General features: G+C 34.8%; 1 protein-coding gene across 7 annotated transcripts in view; it reads left to right on the top strand.

Annotated features, from left to right (window-relative positions):
• LOC130446302 (papilin) overlaps window positions 1-21213 on the top strand; it is a 147087-nt gene that overhangs the window by 95722 nt on the left and 30152 nt on the right. For 6 of the 7 annotated variants that reach the window (XM_056782472.1, XM_056782468.1, XM_056782470.1 and 3 more), the window contains 8 exons: window positions 4787-5020; window positions 8836-8915; window positions 8973-9123; window positions 12287-12410; window positions 15992-16072; window positions 16690-16862; window positions 16926-17058; window positions 17121-17461. In XM_056782472.1, coding sequence (XP_056638450.1) covers window positions 4787-5020; window positions 8836-8915; window positions 8973-9123; window positions 12287-12410; window positions 15992-16072; window positions 16690-16862; window positions 16926-17058; window positions 17121-17461 — 1317 coding nt within the window. Of the gene's footprint in view, window positions 1-4786; window positions 5021-8835; window positions 8916-8972; window positions 9124-9588; window positions 9595-12286; window positions 12411-15991; window positions 16073-16689; window positions 16863-16925; window positions 17059-17120; window positions 17462-21213 lie in introns of those variants that run through there. The other variant, XM_056782475.1, reaches the window with a different exon arrangement.

The raw sequence follows: 21213 nt of genomic DNA, 5'->3' as shown, positions 1-21213 counted from the left end.
CATCCAAAGCCACTCTTTAGTTAGGTTTAACACCATATGTAACTCTTTTGTTTTGTAACAACCAATAAACTCGCAATTTTGAATAACTATGAGTTTTTTCAATGATATTGTAGAAAAGAACCTAACTAAACCTAACCCAAACCTTGACTAAAATAATGCACCTATATTTTGTGCAGAAAGCTAATATCTATATATGCTACGGTACACCCTACCTAGGTAGGTAGGGTGTATCGTGTATGTACGACAACCCTGAATCACACATACTTGCAGCCTCTCAGAGTCGATCGTAAGTAGTCTAAAAATATTGAGGTAGATCGCCAGCAGTTCAAGTTTTAGCACCCCTGGATTAGAGAATAAGCCGATACGAATAATACCGATAACTGAGTAAAACACGGAGTCTAGCCTATACATAATTCGCTAGCAACGTACGTCAGAGAAATATTATTAAAAGCACCCCTCCGTTGTTTTAATGATATTTTAAAAGATCCCTCGTATACGACTGATCCGAAAACATAATTAAATCAAACCGAATTTCACTTTTATTAATTTAAACAAACACACGTTGTAGGCGTTGTGAGTATAGTTGTTTATGTTATGTAAACGAGTTTGTAAAAATAAGAAGGTCGAGGCCAGCGTACTCCCTCAACCGCTTGTTCGTTAATTAATCGTCTAATCCGTACAGTTTTAGCAATTACTGTTTTACACGCAAATGGAGATACTTTGGTTAGGTTAGGTTCATAGTATTTTATTAGAATTACAATTAATTATACCTAATAAGACCGGTAACCACGTATGCGATGGAAACAACAGTAATCAACAAAAGGAAAGAAGAAGATCTTGAAAGAACCGAGAGAAAGATAATGAGAACTGAAACAGCTCCAAACATAACAGGGGAGGAAAGCAAAGGAAAACGAAGAAATAGAGAAAGAGCCGGAGAAGAAAAATATAGTGAGATACATAAAAGCAGAAAGATTTAACTGAGAAGAAAACCCATTGAAATTATCAAAAGAATAACGCAATGGATGCCAAAGAGAAGAGGCAGGTTGAGACAGACTTAGGGAAACGAAATAAAAGAGGACATAAGATCATTTAATATAGAGAACTGGAGGACAAAACACCAGAACCGAAAGGAATTGAAAATAAGAACAAAAGAAGCCAAGATGAACCATAAATTGCCACAATCCAAAAGCTTGATGATTGATGATGATTTTAGAATGACTTCATTTGCAATTTTGCGCGAGGAATATATAAATATTACTTAATATTTATTGTAACTAGTTTCAATATTTGAAATTAATAAAGATCAAGCGTTTTTTTTGCAATTCCTGCTATCTTCAAAGAACGTGGTAAAAAAATGTACTCTTCGCTTGATTCCTGGTCATTGCCACAATTTTCCTGATGTTAACACCGCGTAGTTTTACGTAAGTCGATTTACAAGCGCAAGGAGCTCGTCATATGACGTTGCGATGTATTTTTCACCATATATTTCAACCAGATTTCTTAGTAGAAACAGTCAAAGTTGAATCATTTCATTGGTAAACATCTGGCAGGCCCTAGCTGTGGCCGATGTAATTCCGAGTACACTAAGAAGAAGTTTGCTTGTTCTTTGGCTCATTCCATGTCACAAACTCTTACCACGACGAATAATGTTTGATATAAAACATATTTTCATAAAAATAACGTAAAACAAGGAAACAAACTGTAATAAAAGCAAAGTACTCTGTAGTTGGACACTACACGCTTTTATATGCAAATTAAGCAAACCGTGTCCCTCAGGGTCCTTGTAATTATCAATTCCTATTAATTATATAATAATTTTAACACAATCTAACTTTCGTACGGTTTTAGCTATTACTACTTTACACGCAAACTCAAAACTGTTTCCAAAAAAAGACACAAATTTGATTCCAATAATAAAGCAAATTTGGACGAAATCCTAACCGAAAATTTTTTTAAGGGAATTCAATAAAAACCGAAACTTATGTGAAACTGTGAAAGAACTATCAAAATATCTAAAAGAACTAACGTCAAAACGATGTTGACTGATTTTAACAACTTAACGTTTACACTGCTTTTATTGTTTACAAATATTAAAAGACAGTTTACCTTGGCTTGTGCTTCCTTTTCCTGCTTTAACTAAGACATTTCGTAACTACACCAAGACGTGCTTTAGTACACTAGGAGGTAGATGTTTATGGACGAGGCGACGAACGAGCCGAGTCAAGAATATCTAATCGAGTACCTAATAATATTTAATTCATTTTGTTGATTAAAATTAACAGAAGTTACTAAGGTAACATTGTAAACAAAGACAGACATATTGAATTTTTGGAAATACAACAAATATTTTCCGAAATAAATGCCGAGAAAAATGCGGAAACAGTAGGGCAAATTATTCCAATCGAGTTTTCGAAGTACAATTTGCGATGTTTTACGACTGGCTTAAGAAATACGAAGTGCAGTTGTTTTTTAGAAGCATTCTTTTCAAACCAAAAATTTTCAGTCAAAAATATGATTGATTGGTGTATACTACCATCCAAACCAGTCGGGGGTGCTAACAAAGGAAGAAATTAAGACTATTAAGATAAAGACTATTTAGTGGTGAAAGTTGTCCTATTAATTAGGGTGTCGAAGGGAAGATATTTATAATTTAGAAGTAGACGATATAGAAGATACTGGTTCTAACCTAGGGGTTCGTGTTAATCACACAAAAACACATGTTCGTCGGGTTTTTACTGTGATCAACAGCAACGCGGTGCAATATTTGGATGTGTTCATAAAATATGAACATTTGCGAAAACACCTTTCATTAAAAGCACTTTTGGTAAGCTACAGACAAGAAAAATGCGTAGGTAAAAAGCTGCACCTAAAACAATTGCTGAATTCCTCAATCTGGAGCATCCAGATAAGTACACCGGACGTTGCTTCAGAAGGACTTCGTCGGCGCTATTGGCCAACGCTGGGGCTGATATCAATGTTTTAAAACTTCATGGTGGTTGGAATACTTCATCAGTGGCTAAAAAATACGTGGAAAAATCTGGAGAAAGTGTTAAACCAAAACCACACATCTTCTGGCATAATTGAAAGTGAAGAAGTACATCTAGTGATTCCTACGATAAATGTTTCTGGTAACAGTAGTTGCACCATTACTGTTAACATTGAAAAATAGACTTTACAGTACAGTGTGAGAAAAAATTTAACTAGTCCCAGACAAAAAAGGAAAACAGAAGATATCATTTTCAAAAACATTATAAATATCTCGATTTAAGTTACCGCTATTTTGACTCGACTGAATTTCCTTTAAAAATAAAATTAATTACACAAAAAACGCGCATTACGCGATTAACTACCGACATTACGATCAGTGGGGTCGATGTAAATCCGAAAGGTCCATTATAACGTTCCAAAAAAAATTATCGATTAAGATAATTGTACGCTTCTTATATATTGAGCCATAAATCCGAAATGATTTACGGTATGAATATTTCTCTTGTATAAGCTAATCTAACAAATAATTTAAAACAACATTAGGAAGAATGTTTGTCAATAATAGTATACAGGGTTTGTCCGGAAAGTAATAGGACTGAGTCGATTTAAAAAAATTTATTGAGCCAATCGTTACAATTCTTTAAAAACTTTCAAAATAGGCTCCTTCTGCGTCGATGCAGCGCTGCCATCGCGATTTCCAAGCATTGAGGGCGTCACGGAAGGCATTCTCCGGAATAGCCTTGAGAGCCGCGGTGCATGCTGCTTGAACTCCCTCTTTCGTCTCGAAATGCTTGCCTTTCATCGGCCTTTTCAGGCGAGGAAACAAAAAAAAGTCCGGGGGGGGGGCACATCTGGGCTGTAGGGCGGCTGCGGAAGCGTTGGAATGCCGGCCTTAGTCAGGTAGCTGTTCACAAGAAAGGCTGTGTGAGCCGGGGCGTTGTCGTGGTGCAACTTCCATGTGCAAATGCTCCGTCACAATGTCATGAACCACAGATTTTGGTAAATTTAATATCTGGGCAATCAAACGAATACTTAGTCGACGGTCTGTGTTCAAAACTTTGCGCACATTGTCGGTGTTTGTCGAAGTCGAAGGTCTTCATCGGCGACCTCTCTTCCCGGCCCACCAAAAAGGCCTGGTGCCACCGAAACACACCACTTCTTGCTAAAGCAACATCTGGGTAAGCCTGCTTGATCATATCAAACGTCTCTGTCGCAGATTTACCGAGTTTCACACAGAATTTAATCGCGTACCTCTGCTCCAACGAACGCTGCATTTTCGGCTTGCACAACTCACAGAAACACGTCGCGCGAAAATGCCTGTCCTGACTCTCCAGGTGCTCGGAGACAACTGACCGGCCGCTCGTTTGTTAGCTAGGAACGCCCTCTACCGAATCCAGTCGGTGCGCGTACGCTCTGAAGTACAATCGCGGCGGAAGAAAATCAGTCCTATTACTTTCCGGACAAACCCTGTATGTATAGTTTCATAATTTCAATCAGCATCTCGTCTCTTCCATCTAACAATGTTGAAGTAAACGAAAACATTAAGAGGTTTCTAATAGTTCCCATTAATTTTTGTAGTGACTTAAATACAATTTATTTCGATACGTCTAATTCTCTGATTTGAATTATTACCGTTATCTATTGGTTATTACCAGTGGCGGCTCGTAGAACTAAGCTTTGTCTTATTTTTTACCAGTGGCGGCTCGTGGTAAAAAATTTCCGTAGAACTTTGTCGTATTTTTCAAATGCCCATTGACTTGATCGGCTCGTGTTTCACTACATCTATTATTTGTTCCAGAAAATACGACATTATAAAGAAAGATTCAAAAGGCAGCAAGGAGCTAACTTATATCTTCCTGGTAGTTTTGTGACCGACAATGAAGATGCGGAATCAGGTCCTTGGCAGGAATGGTCAGCCCCGAGCCCTTGTTCTAGAACATGCGGTGGAGGTGTATCGACGCAATCCAGGAAATGTACAGAAGGATACGATTGCGTTGGACCTTCAGCTAGATATTTTTCGTGTAACACACAGGTGAGTATTATTTAATTATTAAAGTTAATAAATGTAGCACGGTGCCGGTAAAATCATTCAATGTTTGGCCAGTCTGAGAACCTACATCAAAAATTTGGTCTATATACGAGATTCAGTCCTGCTATAAATCATGAAACTGTTGTACGACTAACGCAAATAAAAATCTACACAAGTAGCTAGAAAATTTGCATCCTATATAGTTTTTCTGACTCTTTAACTTCAAACTGAGATATTTCGATTCCTAGTGGTCTGATAATTTCCCCTTAGTGGTTTCCCATTCGTTCACTCGCTAATTAAAGATAAATAAATTTGGCATCATCCGTTTTTTGTATTTTAAAAAGCAAAAAACCACTTTCTGAATGTTTCCATGGGAAGTAGCAGATTCAGGATAACATTTGCGTAACTTTTCCTTAGTTTCTTTGTTTATTTTTCCGCGTAAATGTTTAAGAAATTGATTTCTTTTCCAATATTTAGCCAACTGCAAGCTTTTTCTTTATATGAGTATTAATCTATATGTCGGATTACATATAATTTACTTAGTCATACTTTTAAAAATTACAAATATTCAACTGCATATGGTTGCATTGTTCTCCACGTGTGGTACGACAATGCAGATGAATTACAAGGTAACGGTCGGCGTTATAAAAGAAAACCGCTAACAGACCGTGTTATAATAGGGCGCTAACGAAAAAATTACTTGGGGACCGTAGCTAATTCAACATCAGTATTTACGATGATGTAAAATCGTTTTCTTTGTTGAATTGAAGGTTAATATAAAGATTATTAAGTATCATCGAGTTTCCAAACTTATAAATGTTTCTATTATTTATATTTTTTGATAAATATTGAAATAAAAGTCGAAACGTCAATTTTCGTCCTTTTTTTTCAAAAATTTACGTTTCCGGAATCTATATTATCGGCGACTACGCTAATAGTTCGCAGTTGGAAGTCAGGATGGCGCCACTTAGCGTTCACTTGGGAAAGTTTAACTACATGTACCAAATAGCGACGTTTTTTAATTTTGTCTTCAGCTCGGGTCATAAGCCCGAACGAGGGTTGTTAAACTACTCAGATAAGACGTAATAACGTCGAAACTGGTCAATAATTACAACCCCTCATTGCAATTGCGAGCGATTACCATCTTCTCTCTTATTCTTTGTCCAATTCACTTTGTTTACAGCTCCAATGCTCCAGTTTGCTATTTCTAAGTTTAGTAAAGAGGCGTGGACGCATCGGCTCCACTCATTAAGGCTCTTTCTACCCGCCTGTTTTCTTCCATTCTGGCTATACATATACCCAAGCAACGCAGTCTTTTCACCCTTACAATGTAGCAGTTTATATTGTTATGAAAATGAAATTATCAAATCTTGAAAAATGAGTTGTTAAAATATTTGCTTTTGTTTAAACAACAGGCTGCCTCGGTACATTTATTGCGCCGACAAAGTAGTTCCATATCGTCTCTGATATATTAGGTGTAGAATGTTTATCAAATTATTGTTTGCGAAATTGCCCCATTTATCCTTTAATCCATATAAATATTCTTGATTTTAGGTCTGTTCTGTTTCAAAATTAGTTTATTTTTGATAATTTTTAAAAGAAATATAAATTTTGACGTTTTGACTTTTCTTAAAGTCTTTATCAAAATATGACATCATTTTATAAAGAACTAACTTTTACCCGCGGCTTCGCTCGCATCGAATCCATTAAATGAGTATCAGAAATCATTATAATAGAAAAGAACGAACCCTGTAGCTATATTAGAACCTGAAATATAGATCTTTGAATTTAGAAAAATTGCCAAAAACCCACAAAAATCCATAACTCCACATTGAATATCGGCGCCTAGCTCCTCTCCAACTCAACCGATTTGAATGGTCAAAAACTCAAAAGAAAGAAGGTGTTTCAGCGAGTGTTCTTAAATCAAAACGAACTCTGTAGCTATATTAGAACCTGAGATATAGATCTTTGAATGTAGAAAAATTGTGCCAAAAACCTACAAAAATCCATAACTCCACATTGAATGTCCGCGTCTAGCTCCTCTCCAACTCAATTGATTCAAATGGTCAAAAGCTCAAAAGCAAGAAGGTGTTTCAGCGAGTGTTCGTAAACCAAAACGAAATCTGTAGCTATATTAGAACCTGAGATATAGATCTTTGAATTTAGAAAAATTGCCAAAAACCTACAAAAATCCATAACTCCACATTGAATGTCCGCACCTAGCTCCTCTCCAACTCAATTGATTCAAATGGTCAAAAGCTCAAAAGCAAGAAGGTGTTTCAGCGAGTGTTCGTAAACCAAAACGAAATCTGTAGCTATATAAGAACCTGAGATATAGATCTTTGAATTTAGAAAAATTGCCAAAAACTCACAAAAATCCATAACTCCACATTGAATGTCGGCGCCTAGCTCTTCTCCAACTCAGCCGATTTAAATGGTCAAAAGCTCAAAATAAAGAAGGTATTTCAGTGAGTGTTCTTAAACCAAAACGAAATCTGTAGCTATATAAGAACCTGAGATATAGATCTTTGAATTTAGAAATATTGCCAAAAACCCACAAAAATCCATAACTCCACATTGAATGTCCGCACCTAGCTCCTCTCCAACTCAGCCGATTTAAATGGTCAAAAGCTCAAAAGAAAGAAGGTATTTCAGTGAGTGTTCTTAAACCAAAACGAAATCTGTAGCTATATAAGAACCTGAGATATAGATCTTTGAATTTAGAAATATTGCCAAAAACCCACAAAAATCCATAACTCCACATTGAATGTCTGCGCCTAGCTCCTCTCTAACTCAACCGATTTAAATGTTCAAAAATGCAAAAGAAAGAAGGTGTTTGAGCGAGTGTTCTTAAACCAAAACGAAATCTGTAGCTCTATTAAAACCTGAGATATAGATCTTTGAATTTAGAAAAATTGCCAAAAACCCACAAAAATCCATAACTCCACATTGAATGTCTGCGCCTAGCTCCTCTCTAACTCAACCGATTTAAATGTTCAAAAATGCAAAAGAAAGAAGGTGTTTCAGCGAGTGTTCTTAAACCAAAACGAAGTCTCTATCTTGAATAGAACCTGAGATATTGAGGATAGAACGTGTGTATGTGAAAAACTCCCATAAGTAATGTACAGGGGGAAATCGCATTTGAGTATAACTTGAGAATGGTGAAAATTAGATGAAATCCGATGGTTGATGGCTGATCTGTGCATCAATACCTTTCATTGAAAAAAAAAATTAAGCAAATCGGTTGGGTAAAACGCCTGAACGGACTCGGAATGGAAATCATCAATTTTTTTAAGTCGAAACGTCAAAATTTAAACTTTTTTAAAAATTATCAAAAAAAAAACTAATTTTAAAACAGAAGAGACCTAAAATCAAGAGCATTTAGATGTATTAATGTGTCAAAAAGTCTAAGAAATAAGAAATTCAAGAAATTTATCCTTTATAGGCATAGATATTTCAAAATTGGTTTGTAGGTTGTTTAAACAAATTATGAATATGTTACTAGTAAATAAATTTTTTTACAAGGGGCTATTATACATCGATGGTATCGAGAATCGATAATCAAGAATCGAGAAACGAGAATCGAGACCTAGAAAAATATTTCGTAGATATAATTTATATGGCAGAAAAACGTTTGCCGAGTCAGCTAGTTTTGAATAAATATTCGAATTTTTCTTTGTTAAGAATTTGAGAACTACTTACTCTGAACGATGATCCAATTTTTAAAAAAATTGCATACTATACAAAGAAAATTACTTCTCGCAATGCTGTCTCGTTTTCTGTTCTGTCTACATATTGATATTTCCGTTTTATTCCAGGATTGTCCTGATAACGCAGACTACAGAGCGCAGCAATGTGCCGAACACAACAAAATATTGTTCGAAGGAGTTTACTACGAGTACGTAAACAAATATTTCAACATATTCTTATACTAATTATATTAATTTTATCATAGATGGTTGCCGTATACAAAAGGACCAGTTCCTTGCGAGTTGAATTGTATGCCCAAAGGAGAAAAGTTTTATTACAGACACGCTGATGCCGTAGTTGATGGTACCAGATGCACCGACGAAGGATATGACGTTTGTGTACGAGGAAAATGTCAAGTAAGTTGGACGAAATTAATTGGAAATACTTATAAATATAATTTTGTACCATTTGTTTATTGGCACAGATATTTTAAAATTCGTTTGTAGATTGTTCAAACAAATTATGAATATATTTCTAGCAAGAGCATTTTTTGTACAAATGGCTATTATAAATCGATTGTATAGGTATCGAGAAATCGATTTTTTAGGTATCGGTATCGAGGATTGAAAAGATTGTATCGGTATCGAGAATCGATTTTTTAGGTATCGGTATCGAGGATCGAAAAGATTGTATCGGTATCGAGAAATCGATTTTTTATGTATCGGTATCGAGGATTGAAAAGATTGTATCGGTATCGAGAAATCGATTTTTTAGGTATCGGTATCGAGGATCGATAAATTTTGTTATCGACACATCTTTACTTTATAGTATGCTAGTTATTTTTATTGAAATATTGAAAAATATTTTGTGTACAAGGAAAATGTCAAGTAAGTTGGACGAAATTAATTGGAAATGCTTACAAAAATAATTTTGTACCATTTGTTTATTGGAAAACTTCCATAAATTGTCATGAAAATTTTATATCTGTCATTTTATCCCAATCAGATGAAATTTGACAGGTTGCTATAACAATAACCCGAATTTTTCGAAAAATTTCTCGGTCGTGTGACTTGGATTCAAGTTCATGTTGACGGTCAAAACTGGTTTGAAATATTAAATAAGCTCAAGTGGTATAATTTCCACTGAAGCTCCGTTTTCTATTAATGCAGCGTTAAATATAAGAAGGTCAAGCTTCAAAACGGTAAAAAATACACTAGAAAACTGTCAATAAATATTTTTTTCGATAATTGCTTGATTAAATTCTTAGCTTAAATGGGTGAATTATTCTAAGCGATGAATATTTATTATATCGTTAAGTTATTGATGAAATATTATGAAACCTCGTAGTTCAGAACACTAGCTTATTATATAGGTTATGTTTTCTTGTTATAATATTCGATTAAAGCACAGCAATGTTTAGTTTATCGATAAAATTTAAAAGTAATGATTTCCCTGGCTTGGCATTAGACTTTTTTTTCAACAAAACGAATAAAATAAGCCCTGGATTTTCTTAACTAAATTTTAATGCTTAATCAAAAATAAAACCGTCCTGCTTCAATTTATTTTGAAAACCTCCCTTGACCCACCACAAAAAATAAAAATTTCTGGCTTAAAATAAAATGATTTCCGTATCAAATCATCCCCAATCTTGTAAAATGTTAGAGAGCTATAATATTAATGTTTTTTTTTCTTAAATTGTGTATGAAAAACCAGCCAAGTCCATTTTTAAAAATTTTTCACAGCTGGCCGCATATTTTTGTGTTATCAGTGAACAACTGATGTTATCTCTTCTTTTTTTTTCTTTGCCACTTAGATATCAGTCCTCTAACAGCAATACAAAATTTTCGAGAAAAAAAAATTAATTTACCTAAAAAAAAATCTTCGAATTGGACTGGTTTTGGAATTCTACGCCTCAAGTGTTTAGGAAGGTTTGTTCTGCAACTATTCTATGTACTCTGTTTGATTTCTATAATTTTTAATTTTTACCAACAAATTTTTCACCGTTGATGACCAACTGGAAATACGAGATTTTTCTTCAACAAGACATTTTCTTCCCACAGATGAAATTTTGATACGCTTGTTAAGAAACGTTTTTTAATATGTCAAAAATTATTATTAAAATAAAATTTTTTTACCTAATCTCTTACGAGTTTGGATTAATTTATACCAAGCATCACAAGAATAAAAATATATAACAATATATCGAGAAAATTAACTAGTGTTAATATTTAAAGATTTCCAGATTTACTATAATTCTTAATTATAGTTTTTGATCCGATTTTGGTGAAAGTTATTTATGCACACTGTATAAAATATTATTTTATCAAGACACATAATGCATACAAATAAATAATCTGTATTATAAAGTCTCTAATGTGTAAACAATAATAGTTTTCAAAATTTTTTTCATAGCATCAATTATGGTTACGATCTAAAATTATTCACAGTCATACATGATGTCCCAAAAAGTAGTTTAAACAATTTTTTTCAAGTGGAACGTCCTATAATTCATTACATTTTTAAATTATACATGAAAACATTTGAATAAGGTAGCTAATCGTTATTATAATTTATTTTTCTCATTTTCTATCAAGTCTTCTGGTGTTTTATTCTTAACAAATTTGCTGAAAATACAAACAGTACCACAAAAGATTAATTTTGAACTGGTGCTGCAGATATTGTTGATTACACGTAGCTAAAGAAAGCGATGACACCCAGTTCAGTGTTTCTAGGATTATTAGAAAGCACAAATACGAGGGTTGTTACTCAACTTTTGAGATAGACGTATACAAATAAATATCTTATACTTTTTGATATGTTTATGCTTCTAAATGTTCTCGATTTCAAGTCTTTTCTAATTTAAAATCAGTTTCTTTTACAATTTTTTAAAGACAGATGAAATTCGACTTCTCTTTGGTTCTGTTGTTCGATATTATGGACCACAAGAAGTCCAAACGTCAAATTTTCATCTGTCCTTAAAAAATTATAAAAGAAACTAATTTCAAATCAGAAGAGACTCAAAATCAAGAACATTTAGAAGCACTAAATATTTATAATTGGATATTTTTTTATTATTTTCCAAAATATTCTCCAATGAGATCGATAGATTTTTGTCTTTGTTTGAACCAATATCGTCGAATCATTTGTTCCATTCCGATTGAAATACTTTGAAAACTGCAATTTATTTTGGCGGGAATAAGGAGATATCATTGGGTACCAAATAAGGACTGTACGATGGATGACCTATCAATTCGACGTTTCGACTGTTGAAAAACGTTTTTTTTTCCAACTGATTTGTGGCAACTCCCATTGTCGTGGTGGAGAATGTTTTTTTTCTTTGCTCTAATGAAACGGCGACATTTTTTTATTTTGAAATGGGGTCGTTTCTACAATTCCTCCCTTTATCCTTTTTGAAGAGAGTCGATTATCCCATGACAACTACTTTCGGGACATCCTCTATGACTGAAAATAAATTTAAATGGTAGCATGTAATTGATTTTCATATGGATTTGAGAATAAATTTAGTCATAAATTCATTTTTTAAAATTCTAGTATATAAACTAAATAATATTATTGTAGCCTGTAGGATGTGACAGGATGTTAGGATCACAAGTAAAGGAAGACAGATGCCGTGTATGTGGAGGAGACGATTCTAGTTGTAATACATTTACAAATATAATAACAATGAAAGATATGCAAAGGGGTAAGTTTTTTTTGCAACGTTACCAATAATACTGTATTAAAGCCTAAAATGGTTATTTCTGATTGGATAATAAAATGCATTTTCTGTAGTTTAGGAAATAATGTGGCCTTTTTCTGACAATGCCATTATAAGTTTGACATTTTCAATGGTAAACGTACTAAGAACGTGTTGTCGTACGAGTGTTATTCGAGTTGTTTACAAATACTTGAAACATTCATCTCGGTCAAAAAATGGAATGGACTTTCGACGTGGATTAAACCATCAGCAGTCTGCCGATCAATTCGCTTCGACTTTCGGTGATGAAGCACTATCTCCGCGCACCTTTTTTCGTTAGTTTTCCGGATAAATTTCGTTGATGTCGTCCCAAAATCGACTGACGCACCAAAAAACGTCGATGCTGTGCGTAAGCTGATATTGCAAGATCATCATGCGAAATAACACGAGAATCAGGCTTACTTGTACATTAATTCCACTCGGATACATTCAATATTGCATAAACATATTATTTTTGAGACGTTTCGACAATCTGTCGTGATTTTCAAGTCTCGCAGAAATCAGCAAACGCAGAAGTCCAATTCTTCGCATGAAACCACTGTCATCGTACAACTTTTTGAGATTTGTCCATACTTCTTGGGCAGTTTTTGCATCCTTCACAATGAGGAAATAAACTTGGGTCTATGGTTAAAACTAACTTAGCTTTTGCTTTGGCAATGGTGGTTGTATCGGTTTCCTTACCGTCAAGGCATTTGCTTAAGCCTTCGAGCACCATCTTTTCCGCGAAACACAAACGCCCGCGACACGAAAATAAAAACTGTTTTTCTCCACTTCCCGAACCACTGAATACCCGAAACTTCGCGTTGGAAACGATCTGGGCCTATAACTTATTGTTATTACTAATTTATTGTTATTACTATTTATTGAATGTGTTTATTAACTGACTACCAAAAAAAGAAAGAAGACAATACATCCATCGTGTTACAATAAATGAACATAGATGTCGCCAAGGGGCTCGTGAACTTTTGTTACTATTTCCAACACATACGGCTGTCCAAAAGATTTATTTGTGTCGGATACCGCATAATTTGACAATTGCTGTTCGCGACGAAGCGATTCGAAGTAAATGGTTTTCCGAATAACCGTTCCATTAGGGCAGCGTATAACGGTCAATTCTGAATGGCTTACCAGCTTTTGTTTGTCGTAAATGTTCGAGAAAATCAATCGCAGAAGACGAATCTTTCTTCACTACGACAATGCGAGTTGTCACACATCGGTTCAAACAGAAACCTTCTTGAACAATCAAAACATTGAAGGATCACCGTACAGTCCTTGTTTGATCAAAAATAAATTGCGTGGTCGACGTTTTTCTATACCCGAAGAAACACTTTTATATATATATATATATATATATAACCACAACTAGAGGCTTTTTTTGTTATCCAATCAATAATAACCAAAACACGAAATGTCAATTATTTTTTTGTACTACAAACTATTGTTTCCAGGAGTTAATGGAAGTCAAAATGATAGAGGTATTTTCAATTGCATTAAGTTTGAAATCTAACAAGTCTACTTTTAATTTAATTCTAATCATATTTTATTTTGTCGCTGTTAAATAATTTATCGTTTTTGTACCACACCTTTTTATAGTGTAATCTCACTAATCCGGTACTATTGAAAACCGGAGGATGCCGGATTATTGGAATGTTCGGATTACTGGGTTGTAAAGAACAAGTCATAGGTAATAAATAAAATAAAGCATTTCATAGAAAGAATAAATGTATGTAATGTTTTAAATTAACATGTAAGTACGTATGTAATTAACTAGGTTTGAAATAATCCTTAATTGAGGTCTGCTTTTGTTCAACTTGTGCCGTTTTCTTACAGCATTTGTAGTAGTTGGTGGCTCCAATATTTCTACAGAGCTTTCTTCTTCTACTGCTTCACATACAATTTTTTCATCAGTCATAATTTCCTCTGTTTCTTTTCCTTCAAACCAAGAATTCAAATTTTCTTCACTTCACGTCTCCGATCCATTTTCTGATAGATTTTGAACCCAATCGGCAATAGGCAAATTATCCTCAGTATCCCATTCATTTGTTTCTTCTGTTACATCTGATACATCATTCATAGTAGACCACAACTTTTTCCATGAAGATTGGATTAAGTTAGGTGAAACAGACTTCAAATTCAATCCTTTAAGGCTCTGCGTTACATCACCATCCTGAGATATAATATGAATCAGCAATTTATCTTTATACAAAGACTTTATCTTTTGGATAACATTTTGATCCATCGGCTGGAGTTAAGGTGTGCAGTTTGGTGGTAGGAAGATGGCTTGGCTATTCCCATCACTTGATTTAAGCTCTCGTTCATTTGGGTGGCCTGGAGCATTGTCAAGTACGAGTAAAGCTCTTATGGGCAAGTTTGATCTTTTCATAAACTTCTTGACTTCTGGGACAAAGTCTTTATGGAACCATTCGCTAAATACCTCTGTCGTGACCCAACTTTTAATTTGATTCTTGTATCAGACTGGCAGACAAATGTTCTTGAAAGTTCTGGGATTTTTTGCTTTGCCAATCACTAACAAATCCAATTTGTGCACTGGCACTTGCTTCTTCAGCAGATACGAACGTTTTATTGCGCAACAGTCTCCAGAACAGACCACTCTAGATTTGGTCAGGAAGAAGACTTTGTTTTTAAAATGCTCGATAAAAGGCTGTACTGCAGATTCGTTGCTTGATAATTTTTCGCCCGATATGGTTAATAGACGGATACCAAGATATAGGAGTGTGTTTAGAACGCCGCTGTATGAACCATAAGTGAAGAGCGTTTTACATCTTTGGACAATCGCCAACTTTTAGTATTTTACGCTTTCCTAGCCCTGATTCCATCGTCTTAACGTGGTCTACTATCTTTTGCCTTTTCTTCTTAAGATCGTGTATAGTAGCACGCCCAACACCATATTCTTTTGCCAATTTACACATATTTTGTCCACTATCTAACTTTTTTAAAATCTCCATTTTATCATTCAAATCTAGTGTTTTGTGTTTTGCGTTTATTTGACATTTTTAACTATAAAAACAAATACGTTAGCACGTGATAAGTTTTGAGGTTAGACTGCTAGTCGACGACGAAGTGACCAAAGCGCACAGGTATAGAGGGGTGAGGCAAAAGGTGCCGGATTATTGGACGTGCCGATTTATCGAAGTGACGGATTAGTGAGATTATACTGTATATCTTATTTGTTTCTGTATGAACCCACAGTTAGGCATGGTATAATATAAGTTAGCTTGGCGGATGTTTGTGATATTACGGGATCAAATTTGAAACGATTACATAACCTCTTCAAAAACTTCTATCGTCTGTTTCTCCATCTTTATATCACCGCATATCGAGCATGATAGTGAAACTAGACTTCTGCATATTTCGATAAATAATCGATTATTCCACTAATCATTCATGTCAAATTATGCTTAACTAAAAACTGACGTATGGCCAGTACGCGTTCTCATTAAATACGACTGTTGTTTTACTTTTAAATTTATAAATAACTCAAAATTAATGTTATATTGGTTTTATAGGATACAATGATATTCTCCTTATTCCCGCTGGCGCGACAAATATTAAAATCGAAGAACTGGCTTCATCGAATAATTATTTAGGTGAGTGTAATCACATATACATCCCAGCAACACCGCTTTCTATGACGTAAATTTGACATATGACATAAATATGAAGATACCTGCAAAATGTTTTATAAGCTGACTATAAGATTGACAGTAATATTTATGACTTTTACTGACCTCTGTTAAACACGATGAGTAACTAAAAAATCAACATTACAACTATGAAGGAAACTGTAAACGTTTTATTGAATTGGATTGAAAAAATATGACTTACAATACCATCTATTGAATGAAATGTATAACTGAAACAAAAATGAACAGTGCAGTTTTATAAATATCAAGAAAACTTTACGTTAAATTGGATTCAAATTACTTACATTATCCTCTGTTGAAGGAGATTTATAACTAAAAAAAAAAAAACTATAGAACGTTTCATTAAATTAGACTAATACTGTTTAAAACAGTTTACCAACGATCTCTGAAGACGTTAACGAACCGTCGAAACGTACACCAGACAATGCAATATTGGTGTAGTAGTAGTGGATAAAGTGTTTAAAAACTCGTTTGCTAATATTCTAGTATTAAAATTTCCTTTAATCTTTTCCGAAATGCTTGAATCAGTCTGCCATTTAAGAGTCGTTGGTATATTTTAGCTGTTAGAAACACATCGGGATATTATTATTTGAATGGTAATTGGATGATAGATTTTCCTAAATCAATCGACTTCGCTGGTACTAAATTTAAATATGATAGAATCTCTCAAGAAATCGACGCGCCGGATAAAATATCAGCTCTCGGACCAACAGATGAATCCTTATTCATTGTTGTAAGTAAAACATTTATTTTTTCGTAGTTAATATCAATTTATATCATTTTTTTTTACTTATAGCTCCTCTATCAAGACGGAGACGTACCAGTGAGTTACACTTACAGTTTACCAACTATGGTACCGCCTCCACCCAACGAAACTTATGCCTGGATATACGATGAATACACACCGTGTTCGGTATCCTGCGGTAAAGGTAAACTGATCTTTATTTTCGTAAAATTATAACCTACAAATTCCTCTTCATATTTTGCAAAGGTAATCAGAGTAGGAATGTGAGTTGTGCTGAAAGAAACTCATTGAAACCAGCTTCAGAATCACTTTGCGAAGGTAACAGTAAACCAGAGTCCTCAAGAATGTGCAATGAGATAGATTGTGAAGCTAATTGGGTACTAGAAGAATGGACTAACTGCTCAGTACCTTGCGGAAAACAAGGTGGCGTTCAAAAGAGAAAAATCGTTTGTAAGAAAATTACCGCTAACGGAACGGAAATTGTTGTTGATAATAAAGAATGTTCTAAGGAGTCGCAACCTGAAAAAGAAAGACCGTGCAACGTTGATACATTATGCCCGAAATGGTATCTCGAGCCTTGGAAACCGGTAGGTACAATTAAATTCTTTCTCATATTCCGGAAACTAATTTTTAAAACGGGAAATTGCCTTTCATCTTATTTAATTCTTACTTAACTCAGACACCGGACAAATATACATTTTTGGTTGCCAAATTGTCTTGATTTTAGGTCTCCTTTAGAATGGAAATTACATTACATTTTAAAACAGATTCGAAATTGTCGTTTTTTATACAAATCAAGGCAATTTTATATCAAAAATATATTAGAACTTCCTACGACAGATAGATAGTTAATTAACAGTTTAAATTGTTGTGGATCGGTGGATCAAAAAAGTTTTATTTCATGGTCTCATCTAATTCAGCTCAATTTTAAACTTCTGAACTAGATTCTACTCTAAAAGAAGGTAAATACCATTCCATCTGCGGGCAAGATCGTGGCGTCGGTTTTTTGGGATACGCGTGATATAATTTTCAATGACTATCTTGAAAAAGGATAAACTATCAACGTCGAGTATTATTGCAACGTTTGAGCGAAGAAATCAAGCAGAAATAGCCGAAATTGGCTAAGAAGAAAGGGTTGTTTCACCAAGACAATTCATCCATCCGCAGGAAAAGTCATGAGGACTGTTTTTTGGGATACGCGTGGTATAATTTTCAATGACTATCTTGAAAAAGGAAAAACTATCAACGTCGAGTATTATTGCAACGTTTGAGCGAAGAAATCAAGCAGAAATAGCCGAAATTGACTAAGAAGAAAGGGTTGTTTCACCAAGACAATTCATCCATCCGCAGGAAAAGTCATGAGGACTGTTTTTTGGGATACGCGTGATATAATTTTCAATGACTATCTTGAAAAAGGATAAACTATCAACGTCGAGTATTATTGCAACGTTTGAGCGAAGAAATCAAGCAGAAATAGCCGAAATTGGCTAAGAAGAAAGAGTTGTTTCACCAAGACAATTCATCCATCCGCAGGAAAAGTCATGAGGACTGTTTTTTGGGATACGCGTGGTATAATTTTCAATGACTATCTTGAAAAAGGAAAAACTATCAACGTCGAGTATTATTGCAACGTTTGAGCGAAGAAATCAAGCAGAAATAGCCGAAATTAGTTAAGAAGAAAGGGTTGTTTCACCAAGACAATTCATCCATCCGCAGGAAAAGTCATGAGGACTGTTTTTTGGGATACGCGTGGTATAATTTTCAATGACTATCTTGAAAAAGGAAAAACTATCAACGTCGAGTATTATTGCAACGTTTGAGCGAAGAAATCAAGCAGAAATAGCCGAAATTGACTAAGAAGAAAGGGTTGTTTCACCAAGACAATTCATCCATCCGCAGGAAAAGTCATGAGGACTGTTTTTTGGGATACGCGTGGTATAATTTTCAATGACTATCTTGAAAAAGGAAAAACTATCAACGTCGAGTATTATTGCAACGTTTGAGCGAAGAAATCAAGCAGAAATAGCCGAAATTGGCTAAGAAGAAAGAGTTGTTTCATCAAGACAATTCATCCATCCGCAGGAAAAGTCATGAGGACTGTTTTTTGGGATACGCGTGGTATAATTTTCAATGACTATCTTGAAAAAGGAAAAACTATCAACGTCGAGTATTATTGCAACGTTTGAGCGAAGAAATCAAGCAGAAATAGCCGAAATTGGCTAAGAAGAAAGAGTTGTTTCATCAAGACAATTCATCCATCCGCAGGAAAAGTCATGAGGACTGTTTTTTGGGATACGCGTGGTATAATTTTCAATGACTATCTTGAAAAAGGAAAAACTATCAACGTCGAGTATTATTGCAACGTTTGAGCGAAGAAATCAAGCAGAAATAGCCGAAATTGACTAAGAAGAAAGGGTTGTTTCACCAAGACAATTCATCCATCCGCAGGAAAAGTCATGAGGACTGTTTTTTGGGATACGCGTGGTATAATTTTCAATGACTATCTTGAAAAAGGAAAAACTATCAACGTCGAGTATTATTGCAACGTTTGAGCGAAGAAATCAAGCAGAAATAGCCGAAATTAGTTAAGAAGAAAGGGTTGTTTCACCAAGACAATTCATCCATCCGCAGGAAAAGTCATGAGGACTGTTTTTTGGGATACGCGTGGTATAATTTTCAATGACTATCTTGAAAAAGGAAAAACTATCAACGTCGAGTATTATTGCAACGTTTGAGCGAAGAAATCAAGCAGAAATAGCCGAAATTGACTAAGAAGAAAGGGTTGTTTCACCAAGACAATTCATCCATCCGCAGGAAAAGTCATGAGGACTGTTTTTTGGGATACGCGTGGTATAATTTTCAATGACTATCTTGAAAAAGGAAAAACTATCAACGTCGAGTATTATTGCAACGTTTGAGCGAAGAAATCAAGCAGAAATAGCCGAAATTAGTTAAGAAGAAAGGGTTGTTTCACCAAGACAATTCATCCATCCGCAGGAAAAGTCATGAGGACTGTTTTTTGGGATACGCGTGGTATAATTTTCAATGACTATCTTGAAAAAGGAAAAACTATCAACGTCGAGTATTATTGCAACGTTTGAGCGAAGAAATCAAGCAGAAATAGCCGAAATTGACTAAGAAGAAAGGGTTGTTTCACCAAGACAATTCATCCATCCGCAGGAAAAGTCATGAGGACTGTTTTTTGGGATACGCGTGGTATAATTTTCAATGACTATCTTGAAAAAGGAAAAACTATCAACGTCGAGTATTATTGCAACGTTTGAGCGAAGAAATCAAGCAGAAATAGCCGAAATTGGCTAAGAAGAAAGAGTTGTTTCATCAAGACAATTCATCCATCCGCAGGAAAAGTCATGAGGACTGTTTTTTGGGATACGCGTGGTATAATTTTCAATGACTATCTTGAAAAAGGAAAAACTATCAACGTCGAGTATTATTGCAACGTTTGAGCGAAGAAATCAAGCAGAAATAGCCGAAATTGGCTAAGAAGAAAGAGTTGTTTCATCAAGACAATTCATCCATCCGCAGGAAAAGTCATGAGGACTGTTTTTTGGGATACGCGTGGTATAATTTTCAATGACTATCTTGAAAAAGGAAAAACTATCAACGTCGAGTATTATTGCAACGTTTGAGCGAAGAAATCAAGCAGAAATAGCCGAAATTGACTAAGAAGAAAGGGTTGTTTCACCAAGACAATTCATCCATCCGCAGGAAAAGTCATGAGGACTGTTTTTTGGGATACGCGTGATATAATTTTCAATGACTATCTTGAAAAAGGATAAACTATCAACGTCGAGTATTATTGCAACGTTTGAGCGAAGAAATCAAGCAGAAATAGCCGAAATTGGCTAAGAAGAAAGGGTTGTTTCACCAAGACAATTCATCCATCCGCAGGAAAAGTCATGAGGACTGTTTTTTGGGATACGCGTGGTATAATTTTCAATGACTATCTTGAAAAAGGAAAAACTATCAACGTCGAGTATTATTGCAACGTTTGAGCGAAGAAATCAAGCAGAAATAGCCGAAATTAGTTAAGAAGAAAGGGTTGTTTCACCAAGACAATTCATCCATCCGCAGGAAAAGTCATGAGGACTGTTTTTTGGGATACGCGTGGTATAATTTTCAATGACTATCTTGAAAAAGGAAAAACTATCAACGTCGAGTATTATTGCAACGTTTGAGCGAAGAAATCAAGCAGAAATAGCCGAAATTGACTAAGAAGAAAGGGTTGTTTCACCAAGACAATTCATCCATCCGCAGGAAAAGTCATGAGGACTGTTTTTTGGGATACGCGTGGTATAATTTTCAATGACTATCTTGA

The sequence above is a fragment of the Diorhabda sublineata genome, chromosome 7 (assembly GCF_026230105.1).
Source record: "Diorhabda sublineata isolate icDioSubl1.1 chromosome 7, icDioSubl1.1, whole genome shotgun sequence".
In the NCBI taxonomy this organism is placed as follows: domain Eukaryota; kingdom Metazoa; phylum Arthropoda; class Insecta; order Coleoptera; family Chrysomelidae; genus Diorhabda; species Diorhabda sublineata.
The sequence above is the reverse complement of the archived record's forward strand: the minus strand, read 5'-3'. Positions and strand labels throughout refer to the sequence as shown.